At 46.8% G+C, this 12,404-nt stretch overlaps 1 protein-coding gene across 3 annotated transcripts in view; it reads left to right on the top strand.

Annotated features, from left to right (window-relative positions):
* Glys (glycogen [starch] synthase) overlaps positions 1-12,404 on the top strand; it is a 113,507-nt gene that overhangs the window by 37,152 nt on the left and 63,951 nt on the right. For all 3 annotated transcript variants that reach the window (XM_068381923.1, XM_068381922.1, XM_068381921.1), the window contains exon 4: positions 3,871-4,068. In XM_068381923.1, coding sequence (XP_068238024.1) covers positions 3,871-4,068 — 198 coding nt within the window. The remainder of the gene's footprint in view (positions 1-3,870; positions 4,069-12,404) is intronic.

The following is a 12,404-nucleotide window of genomic DNA, read 5'->3' as shown; positions in this document are numbered from 1 at the left end:
CATCAACCTCTCTCCCAACTACAAAGAAGAGAACAAGAGGCTAGCGTTGCACCAGGAGGTGTCGCTCCTTGTACAGAAGAAGGCAGTGGTTATAGTCCGGGACCATCAATCCCCGGGCTTCTACAACCGTCTCTTTCTGGTGGCCAAGAAGACAGGAGGTTGGAGACCAGTGCTGGACGTCAGCGCGCTCAATGCGTATGTCACCAAGCAGACGTTCACGATGGAGACGACGAAGTCGGTCCTAGCAGCGGTCAGGCAGGAGGACTGGATGGTCTCGTTGGACCTGAAAGATGCCTACTTTCACGTTCCTATTCATCCAGACTCCCAACCTTTCCTGAGATTCGTTTTTGGAAAGGTTGTCTACCAATTCCAAGCCCTGTGTTTTGGCCTAAGCACAGCTCCTATGGTGTTTACGCATCTGATGAGGAATATAGCAAAATTCCTCCACTTATCGGACATCAGAGCCTCCCTTTACTTAGACGACTGGCTGTTGAGAGCCTCCACGAGTCGTCGCTGTCTGGAGAGTCTCAACTGGACTTTGGACTTAACCAAAGAACTGGGTCTGTTAGTCAACCTAGAAAAGTCTCAGCTCATTCCCTCCCAATCCATTGTGTACCTGGGAATGGAGATTCGGAGTCAGGATTTTCGGGCTTTTCCATCGGCCCCAAGGATAAGCCAAGCCCTAGATTGCATCATGAGCATGCTGAAGAGGAGCAGTTGCTCGGTGAGACAGAGGATGAGTCTCACAGGGACCCTTTCATCGCTGGCCCTGTTCGTCGAGCTAGGGAGACTCCACCTCCGCCCTCTTCAATTCCATCTTGCAGCTCATTGGGACAAGGGTTTGACTCTCGAAGCAGTCTCTATCCCAGTCACCAAAGAGATGAAGACCACTCTCTTGTGGTGGAAGACCAATCTCCTTCTCAGGGAGGGCCTATCGTTGACCATTCAGACCCCCAATCTTCATCTCTTCTCAGATGCATCGGACTCGGGCTGGGGCGCGACCTTGAACGGACAGGAGTGCTCGGGAACGTGGAACGAGGAACAGGGAACGCTCCACATCAACTGCAAGGAGCTACTAGCAGTTCATTTAGCCCTGTTGAACTTCAAGTCCCTCCTGCTAGGCAAGGTGGTGGAGGTGAACTCCGACAACACCACAGCCTTGGCTTACATCTCCAAGCAAGGAGGGACCCATTCGAGGAGCCTATACGAGATCGCAAGGGACCTCCTCATTTGGTCAAGAAGTCAAAACCTCACTTTAGTCACGAGGTTCATTCAGGGCAACATGAACGTCTCAGCAGATCGCCTAAGCAGAAGGGATCAGGTCATTCCCACGGAATGGACCCTCCACAAGAGTGTGTGCAACAGACTTTGGACCTTGTGGGGTCAGCCTACCATAGATCTGTTTGCCACCTCCATGACCAAGAGACTTCCGCTGTACTGTTCCCCAGTTCCAGACCCAGCAGCAGTTCATGTGGATGCTTTTCTGCTGAACTGGTCCCATCTCGACCTTTACGCATTTCCACCGTTCAAGATAATAAACAAAGTCCTTCAGAAGTTCATCTCGCACGAAGGGACACAGCTGACGCTGGTTGCTCCCCTTTGGCCTGCAAGAGAATGGTTCACAGAGGTACTTCAATGGCTGGTCGACGTCCCCAGGACTCTCCCTCTAAGAGTGGACCTTCTACGTCAACCTCACGTAGACAGGTTGCACCCAAACCTCCACGCTCTTCGGCTGACTGCCTTCAGACTGTCGAAAGATTCGCTAGAGCTAGAGGCTTTTCGAAGGAGGCAGCCAGCGCGATTGCCAGAGCAAGAAGGGTTTCCACTCGTAGAGTCTACCAATCTAAGTGGGAAGTCTTCCGGAGCTGGTGTAGAGCCAATGCAGTATCCTCTACCAATACCTCTGTGACCCAAATAGCTGACTTCCTATTACATCTTAGGAATGAGAGATCCCTTTCAGCCCCTACGATTAAAGGGTACAGGAGTATGTTGGCTTCAGTTCTCCGCCACAGAGGTTTGGACCTTTCTTCCAACAAGGACCTTCAAGACATCCTTAAGTCTTTTGAGACTTCTAAAGAGCGTCGTCTACCCACTCCAGGCTGGAACCTAGACGTAGTCTTAAGGTTCCTTATGTCCCCTAGGTTCGAACCTCTCCAGTCAGCTTCCTTCAAGGACCTTACCCTCAAGACTCTTTTTCTCGTCTGCCTTGCAACAGCTAAAAGAGTCAGTGAGGTTCATGCCTTCAGCAAGAACATTGGTTTCACGACCGAATCTGCAACATGTTCTTTACAGCTCGGATTCTTAGCTAAGAATGAACTTCCTTCGCGTCCTTGGCCTAGATCGTTTGAAATACCTAGCCTCTCCAACATGGTAGGTAACGAGCTAGAGAGAGTTCTTTGCCCTGTCAGAGCTCTCAAGTATTATCTTAATAGGTCTAAACCTATTCGAGGACAGTCAGAAGCCTTATGGTGTGCCATCAAGAAACCTTCGAGGCCCATGTCCAAGAACGGGGTTTCGTATTATATAAGGCTTCTGATTAGAGAAGCCCATTCTCACTTAAAGGAGGAAGACCTTGCTTTGCTGAAGGTAAGGACCCACGAAGTAAGAGCCGTAGCTACTTCGATGGCCTTTAATAAAAACCGTTCTCTGCAGAGCATAATGGATGCAACCTATTGGAGGAGCAAGTCAGTGTTTGCATCATTTTATCTTAAAGATGTCCAGTCTCTTTACGAGAACTGCTACACCCTGGGACCATTCGTAGCAGCGAGTGCAGTAGTAGGTGAGGGCTCAGCCACTACATTCCCTTAATCCCATAACCTTTTTTAACCTTTCTCTTGAATGCTTTTATTGTTGTTTTTATGGTTGTTACGGTAGGCTAAGAAGCCTTCCGCATCCTTTTGATTTGGCGGGTGGTCAATTCATTCTTGAGAAGCGCCTGGGTTAGAGGTTGTGTAGAGGTCCTTTAGTAGGGGTTGCAGCCCTATATACTTTAGCACCTTTGAGTTGATTCAGCCTCCAAGAGGAACGCTGCGCTCAGTAAGGAAGACGAACTTAAAAAAGAGGCAGAGTAACGGTTCAAGTCGACTTCCTTACCAGGTACTTATTATTTCATTGTTATTTGAGATAACTGTTATATGAAATATGGGATACTTAGCTATCCTTTAATCTTGTACACTGGTTTTCACCCACCCCCCTGGGTGTGAATCAGCTACATGATTATCGGGTAAGTTTAATATTGAAAAATGTTATTTTTATTAGTAAAATAAATTTTTGAATATACTTACCCGATAATCATGATTTAATTGACCCTCCCTTCCTCCCCATAGAGAACCAGTGGACCGAGGAAAAATTGAGGAGGTGTCAACAAGAAGTACTATAGTACCTGGCCACAGGTGGCGCTGGTGAGTACACCCCCTTCTAGTATTGTGATAGCTGGCGTATCCCTCCATAGAATTCTGTCGGGCAACGGAGTTGACAGCTACATGATTATCGGGTAAGTATATTCAAAAATTTATTTTACTAATAAAAATAACATTTTTCACCCTGATCTGCAAGAATGATATTGTGCAAGATCAAATTCAAAGAAATAATGATCTCAGATAAGTTCTGTGTGGAATCAGGCTTTGTCGCAAAAGAAACTCATAAGTGATATACTAGAGTAATGTTTCTTTGCAATGCTGTATAAGGTTCATCTCATGAAATAGACTATGATAAAGTGTAGCAATTCCTATTGATGTAAAGAAAGGGTTCAGAAGTACAGTATTTTGATCTCCCAAAATCAAACTCACATGACAACTTTTTATTAATTTTCATCGCACTCAAGAGGTTTACCATTCTGTCGTAAACTTTCACTCCTTTTTTCTTTTTCAGTTTCATGAGCAGGCAGCCGATTTTAGTGATTGCAAAGTCCGTATTGCTGCTCATTTCCACGAATGGCTTGCAGGTGTTGGTCTAATCATGTTGAGGGTTCGTAACATTGACGTTGCCACAATTTTCACCACTCATGCTACTCTTCTTGGAAGATTTCTATGCGCTGGAGCTGTTGATTTTTACAACAACTTAGATAAGGTGAGTTTGAACTTCCAGATGTACACTGATGTAGTTACTGTACATGGTAGTGCATATTGTGAACTGTGTATGGGGCCTTGTTGAGCCGAATGGAACAAGGCGAAGATAATTGGTTCATGTATTGTAAGTATAGCTGTTTATTTTGATTATATTAGTGAATATAATGTCAGGGTCTACTCGGGGCAGATGATTATTATGTTATCTTATGAATTATGGCTATTTAAAGTATAATAAATGAATTGTTGATGGCCATGATTAGTTGTGGTGAAGAATAGGTGATTTAATCAACTTATTGAATATAAAACCTATGGTAAAAAAAGTAGCTAAGCAAGTCTTTAAAAAGAAAATTATTCCAGGTTTTGAAAATTGCATTACAAAAGGCAAAACATTACATGTACATAATTAGCCTTTAATGTAATCTTACATTGATGGACCCTCTTTGATTTTATAAGTCCCTCGCTACAACTTCTTCCTACATCAGCTGCCCTTAACTATCCCTCTACGAAATACCTGGTTGTTGTCAGACCTTTGAACATGGTGCTTTCTTTTGTGTTGGTTATCTTAGAACCCAAAGTCTTTGAACTGGCTTTACTACCCATAACTATCCTTCTACTAAATACCCGATTGTTGCCAGACCTTTGAACATCTTGCTTTCTTTTGTGTTGATTATTGCCTTAGAACCTAAAGCCATTCAACTGGCTGTAAGCTACCACCCATACCTGTTGTAGAAGTAGTGATGTCAGCAATGAAAGGATAATGACTTTCTTTACATGGTTCAAGTATGCAGAAAATTTTTTCATACACTAATGCAAACGCTCGTTCTTTAATAGGAGTATGATTTCAGCGAAGCTAAAAACTCTTTTTTTTTTTTTAATAATTTATAACAAGGCGCAGGTAGTCACTGGCCTTCCTTGCCTCTTCTCAGGATTTGTCAGATCCGAAGAGCAAGATGAAATTTAAAGACCTAGTTCTGTCATGGACAAAGGTGGTCACCTTCCTAGCTAGCCCGTCTTAACAGGTGGACCAACTGGGATGCAGTAGCTGGCAAACCTGCTAAACATCAGGCAACGAGACACCCTGGCATTAAGGAATGCCTCAATTAGCCAAGTTCAAAGCTCTTTCCCCATGAGGTAGAAGAAATATGGAGGAAGTCCACCCAGGATTCCCTTTCCCACTGAGTAGTCACCTTTAAGAAGCCTGGGTCATCTGCAATCTCCAGATTCAGTTCCACTACACCAACAGAGTCTTCTGCAAGAAGATCAACGGATTCTGCTAAACCCTGTTGCCCCTATTTTGGTCAGCCCTAAAAAGGAAGGGGCAAGAGGAGCAAGAATAAGGAAGGGGCAAGAGGAGCAAGAATAGGGAAGGGGCAAGAGGAGCAAGAATTTATTAGAGAGGGCAGTCCCCTCCTGCAACTGCCACGAGTGTGGGGATGTCTGTAAAGCTATTGAATAAGATGGCAGTCTCATAGAGTTGAGGAATAGACTGGAGATGTCCTCCAACATTGATACCCTCTTTCATTCACTGGTCCTTTTCCTTCCCTCACTCTTGATGATATTATGATCTCACTACCCCAATGCAGAGAAAGACCCCATCCTTCATTCAGAGATAAAGATAATATTGGACTAGGTGCACTGCAGGTAGAATGGGACGAATCTCCAGGCTTTTACAGTCGTCTATTTCTCGTGGAGAAGTCAATTCGAGTTTCTCCGCCTTGTACGAGTTTATCCTACAAAATCCGATCAAGGTGAAAATGGAGAGCTCTGTATGTGCTGCCATCAGGAGGAACTAGTTTATGATCTCTCTGGACTTGAGACATACCGTTACTTCCAAATTCAAGTCCATAGGTCTTCAGTTCCTCAGTTTCATCCTGGGTGGGGGAGGGGTTTAACCGGTTCAAAAGTAAGAATGTCCGCCCTTTTTTCTTCAATTTCTTCTCCTTCATCGAGGTGCAGCAGTTGAGTAGTTTTATCACTAGAGCGGACCTTGCTGCAAGTAAGCTACCATACCGAGTAACTACTCTAAGTGTGTTTCCTTATCCTCCTGATGAGGGAGAGGATCGATAGTTATGTAAAACCCATCAATTTACTTTAGCACTACAAAGCAGACTTCATACCTCATAGGGATATAGGTTCATCTGTGACTGTGTGTCTAAATGACTGAAGCCTAGCTTATCACCCAAAAATTTTAGGTCATAGGAAATAGATTGTCGGCACTCTTGCTCTGCCTAAGGTCTGAGTGTTCTGACGTCCTTGTATTTTACACCAGCCAGTTTGATTAAAGTGGCTTCCCCCCACCTAAGGATAAGTCTCCTATCAAAGGATGTGGGATTATATTATTGTAGGAACATATCACAATTATTTTTTATGTAATTTTTATTTTTAAATATTTAACTTAGCCGGTGAATATATAATAGCTGAATATATAATAGCTGCAACTCTGTTGCTCGACAGACAAAAAACAGTAAAAACTCGCCAGCGATCGCTATACAGGTTGTGGGTGTGCCCACCAGCGCCAACTGTCGGCCAGATACCACTCTCGATGTAAACAAAGACTCAATTTCTTCTCTGTCGACGTGTCGACAATACGTACTTGACTCGCTGTTAAACCTGGAGTTTTTTCACATCCTATTTGGTGAAGTACTTTAATTTGGTTTGAGCTTTCGCAGTACAGGTGTTTTTCTTCAAATAAATCCTTGAACTCTTTATTGGATTGGATTAATTGTTGATGACTTAGATCGTTTTTTGGAATTTTCCCTTGACTAATTCAAAATGGCTGACCTTTCACAAGTTCCCAAGTTCAGAAAATGTAATGCTAGGGACTGTCATAGGCATCTTCCAAAGGCTTCTCTCGACCCTCACACTGTTTGTTCCAATTGTCGGGGTAAAACCTGTCAATTGGAAGATCGGTGTGAGGAGTGCGTGGGCCTTTCGGAATTCGATTTTCTCGAATTTGAGAAGTATACACGCAGACTAGAGAGAGATAGGGTAAGGAGAAGTTCTTCTAGGTCGGTAGATTTTTCCTCTCCACATGCCCCTGAACCTAATCCTTCCCCTGTAGTGGTTGTTCCTAACCCCCCTCCTAGCACTCAGGAACCGTCGATGCAAGACATGATGCGTGCTATCCATGCCTTGGGGGAGAGAGTTGAGGCCCTTGCAAGTGACCGCAATCAACTCATGGCGGACGTAAAGGAACTAAAGTGCCAAAGTGCCGCGGCGGAAAGTGTTAAAGTGCCTAGTGTTTCTCAAAGTGTTGTGAACAGTGTTGCGCTTGAGGGTTCGTCTGTTCGTGCCTGTCGTCCTCCTAGTCCGGGACCTCTTGCAAGCTCCCAAGCCCAGGGGAGAAGCAATGTCGTACGACTCATGGGTTCGAGAGGCCTTGATCAGCGAACAGACGTTCCCTCTATGGTATCAGGCGTATCTCCCCAAGATCGCCCCTACCAACATAAGACGAGAGAGCCCATTTTTACCTCGTCGTCCGAAGGTGTTTCTCGTAAGAAACCTTGGACCAAGGTCTCCCGACCTTTGAAGCGTAAGTCGGTCCCTTCAGGACAAGTCCAACGTCCCGGTTGTAGCCACTGGGTCAGTTCGGACTCGTTGCCATCATCTGATGACTGCTCGCCGCCTAAGAGAGGCAAAGCTGTGCCGCCTCAGTCGCTCACCCCGTCTGTTGCCGCACCTGCTGCCGTAGACCCTAAATGGGTGTTGCTGCAGGACATGCAGTCCAAGCTTGCATCCTTGATGGAGGACTTCAATGCGGAGAAGGTTGCTGCTGAACCTTCTGGCCAACAACCATCCAAGCGGTCTGTTGTGCGTCCTGTTGACGCTGAGGTAGCTTTCTCGCGTCTACCAGTTGGGGTAGTACCTCCACCGATGCGAACCAGTGTGGGTTGCCAGCCGCACGTTGACGTTAGGCGACGCACGGAGGTGGTTGTTGACGTTCAGGACGTTCATCAATTATCAGAGGTGACTTGTTTTGACGCGGTGCGTCAACCTCCGCAACCCGGTATGGTGTTGACTGCACAACCCAGACGGTCTAAGCAGTCTCGGGTGGACGCTGTGCGTCCTCGCGCACCCATGGTTGTTGACAGTTCCCAGACTGTGCAGCAGTTCCATGACGCTGCGTCCGGCTCCGTCACGCATGCACCAGTGCGACCGGACTCGGCGAGTCAAACGTTGCCCACTCCTTTGCCGTTTCCTCATCAGTTATCGGATGAGGAACTATCAGATGAGGACGTTGCTGAACCACAAGAGGATCAACCTTCAGAACTTGATGAGCCTAAGGCAACTCAACCATCCTTGGACTTTAGAAAAGTCATGGCTGTATTTAAGGAGTTGTTCCCTGACCACTTTGTTTCTGTGGCTCCTCGTTCGCCGCCGTCGGAGTTTGTGTTAGGCGTGCCTGCTACCGTACCTGCCTTTACTAAACTCGTTCTCTCTTGCTCATCCAAGAGAGCTTTGCGGCTGTTGGGAGATTGGTTAGAGACCAAGAAGAGTTTAGGAAAGACAGCATTTGCCTTTCCCCCATCTAAACTCTCGTCTAGATCGAGCGTCTGGTATGCCACGGGAGAAGTTCTCGGCTTGGGAGTTCCTGCCTCTGCCCAGGGCGACTTCTCAAGTCTTGTAGACTCTCCCCGCCGCCTTGCCATGAGACGCTCGAAGATTTGTTGGTCACCATCGTACCTGAACCACCTTCTTAAAGGTATATTTACGGCTTTCGAAGTCCTTAACTTCTTAGACTGGTGTCTAGGAGCCCTGAGTAGGAAAATCTCTTCTGCAGATAAGGATGTTTCCTTGCTCATTATGTCCTGCATGGACAAGGCCGTCCGTGATGGGTCCAACGAACTTGCCGCCTCATTCACGTCCGGAGTCCTGAAGAAGCGAGAGTCTCTATGTTCTTTCCTGTCTGCTGGAGTGACGCCATGCCAAAGATCTGAGCTACTCTTTGCTCCCCTTTCCAAGTGCCTGTTTCCTGAAGTCTTGGTTAAGGAAATTGCCTTGTCTTTAGTTCAGAAGGACACCCACGATCTAGTTGCGTCCTCAGCTCGCAAAGCTCCCCCTTTGCCTACATTGTCTGCTAGACCGAGGATAGACACTCCAGCGTCTCGTTTTATTCCGCCCTTTCGTGGCAGAGCCTCCAGCAGGGGAGGTGCTCGTGCCGAAGGGAAATGAGGGAAGAGGAAAGGATCCAAGTCCTCTAAAAGCAGAGTCTGACTGCCCGCAACTTCAGACAGCAGTAGGAGCCAGACTCAAGAACTTCTGGCAAGCCTGGGAGAGGAGAGGCGCAGATCAACAATCTGTGAGGTTACTCAGAGAGGGGTACAAAATCCCTTTTGTACGCAAACCCCCTCTAGCGACGTCCCCCATCGATCTCTCTCCCAGGTACAGAGAGGAAGAAAAGAGACAAGCCCTGAAACTGGAAGTGTGTCTTTTACTAGAGAAGGGAGCGGTGGTCAAAGTCTCGGACCTTCAATCACCGGGGTTTTACAACCGTCTCTTCCTAGTATCAAAGAAGACAGGAGGTTGGAGACCGGTGCTAGACGTCAGTGCTCTGAATGTCTTTGTCACAAAGACGAAGTTTTCCATGGAGACCACAAAGTCAGTCTTAGCAGCGGTCAGAAAGGAAGACTGGATGGTCTCGCTAGACCTAAGGGACGCCTACTTCCACATCCCCATTCACTCAGACTCCCAACCTTTTCTGAGATTCGTCTTCGAAGATGTGGTTTACCAGTTTCGGGCCCTGTGCTTTGGCCTAAGCACAGCTCCTCTCGTATTTACGAGGCTGATGAGGAATGTGGCGAAATTCCTCCACTTATCGGACATCCGAGCCTCCCTTTATTTGGACGACTGGCTTCTCAGAGCCTCTTCCAGTCGTCGCTGTCTGAAGGATCTCAAGTGGACTCTAGATCTGACCAAGGAATTGGGACTCCTAGTCAATTTGGAAAAGTCGCAGCTGGTCCCATCCCAAACTATTCTGTATTTAGGGATGGAGATTCACAGTCAAGCTTTTCGGGCTTTTCCGTCGGCCCCCAGAATAGATCAAGCCCTGCTCTCCATCCAGAAGATGCTGAAGAAAGAAAGCTGCTCAGTCAGGCTGTGGATGAGTCTGGTAGGGACGCTGTCATCCCTGGAGCAATTTGTATCACTAGGAAGACTACACCTCCGTCCTCTTCAATTCCATCTGGCTTTTCACTGGAAAAAGGACAAGACGCTAGAGGCGGTCTCGATCCCGATTTCCGGAAAGATAAAGTCTTGTCTGACTTGGTGGAAGGACAATATCAACCTAAGAGAGGGTCTTCCCCTGGCAGTTCAGATACCCAACCACGTTCTCTTCTCGGACGCATCGGACTTGGGCTGGGGCACGACGCTGGACGGTCGGGAATGCTCAGGTCTGTGGAACTCGAGTCAGAGGAGCATGCATATCAACTGCAAGGAGCTGTTGGCAGTTCATCTGGCCTTGAAAAGCTTCGAGTATCTCCTTCGAGGCAAAGTGGTGGAAGTAAACTCGGACAACACCACGGCCTTGGCGTACATCTCCAAACAGGGAGGTACCCACTCACTGACGTTGTACGAGATCGCAAGGGACCTGCTCATCTGGTCAAAAGGTCGAGGCATCTCCCTAGTAACGAGGTTCATCCAGGGCGACTTGAACGTCCTAGCAGATTGTCTCAGTCAGAAAGGTCAAGTAATTCTAACCGAATGGACCCTCCACAAGGATGTGTGCAAGAGACTTTGGGCCACTTGGGGTCAACCCACCATAGATCTCTTTGCAACCTCGCTGACCAAGAGGCTTCCAATCTATTGCTCTCCAGTCCCGGACCCAGCAGCAATACATATAGATGCCTTCCTCCTAGATTGGTCACATCTGGATCTTTACGCATTCCCACCATTCAAGATTGTCAACAAGGTACTGCAGAAGTTCGCCTCTCACGAAGGGACAAGGTTGACGTTAGTTGCTCCCCTCTGGCCCGCGAGAGAATGGTTCACCGAGGTACTTCGATGGTTAGTAGACGTTCCCAGAAGTCTTCCTCTAAGAGTAGACCTTCTACGTCAGCCACACGTAAAGAAGGTACACCAAAGCCTCCACGCTCTTCGTCTGACTGCCTTCAGACTATCGAAAGACTCTCGAGAGCTAGAGGCTTTTCGAAGGAGGCAGCCAGTGCGATTGCTAGAGCAAGGAGAGCGTCTACCATTAGAGTCTACCAATCGAAGTGGGAAGTCTTCCGAGACTGGTGCAAGTCAGTTTCTGTATCCTCGACCAGTACCTCTGTAGCCCAAATAGCTGATTTTCTCTTATACCTGAGAAAAGGACGATCCCTTTCAGCTCCCACTATCAAGGGCTACAGAAGCATGTTGGCATCGGTCTTCCGGCATAGAGGCTTAGATCTTTCCAACAATAAAGATCTGCAAGACCTCCTTAAGTCTTTCGAGACCACTAAGGAGCGTCGTTTGGCTACTCCTGGGTGGAATTTAGACGTGGTCCTAAGATTCCTCATGTCAGACAGGTTTGAGCCTTTACAGTCAGCCTCCCTGAAAGATCTCACTCTTAAGACTCTTTTCCTGGTATGCTTAGCCTCGGCTAAAAGAGTCAGTGAGATTCATGCCTTCAGCAAGAACATCGGATTTTCGTCGGAAAAAGCTACTTGTTCGCTGCAACTTGGTTTTCTAGCCAAAAATGAGCTACCTTCTCGTCCTTGGCCTAAATCTTTCGATATTCCCAGCTTATCGGAGATCGTAGGCAATGAACTAGAAAGAGTCTTATGCCCTGTTAGAGCTCTTAAGTTCTACTTAGATCGTACTAAACCTTTACGAGGCCAATCTGAAGCTTTATGGTGTTCAGTTAAGAAACCATCCTTGCCTATGTCAAAGAATGCTTTGTCATACTTTATCAGATTGTTAATACGAGAAGCTCATTCACATCTGAGTGAGGAAGACCGATCTTTGCTTAAGGTTAAGACGCACGAGGTTAGAGCTGTAGCAACTTCCGTGGCCTTTAAGCAAAATAGATCTCTGCAAAGTATAATGGACGCAACCTATTGGAGAAGCAAGTCAGTGTTCGCGTCATTTTACTTGAAAGATGTCCAGTCTCTTTACGAGAACTGCTACACACTGGGACCATTCGTAGCAGCGAGTGCAGTAGTGGGTGAGGGCTCAACCACTACAATTCCCTAATTCCATATCCTTTTAATCTGTCTCTTGAAATGTTTTTAATGTTGTTTTTTATGGCTTGTCCGGAAGGCTAAGAAGCCTTTCGCATCCTGGTTGATTTGGCGGGTGGTCAAAGTCATTTCTTGAGAGCGCCCAGATTAGGGGTTTGATGAGGTCCTGTTGTATGGG

This window comes from Palaemon carinicauda, chromosome 10 (genome assembly GCF_036898095.1).
Source record: "Palaemon carinicauda isolate YSFRI2023 chromosome 10, ASM3689809v2, whole genome shotgun sequence".
In the NCBI taxonomy this organism is placed as follows: Eukaryota; Metazoa; Arthropoda; class Malacostraca; order Decapoda; family Palaemonidae; genus Palaemon; species Palaemon carinicauda.
This window is presented reverse-complemented; position numbering and strand designations above follow the sequence as displayed.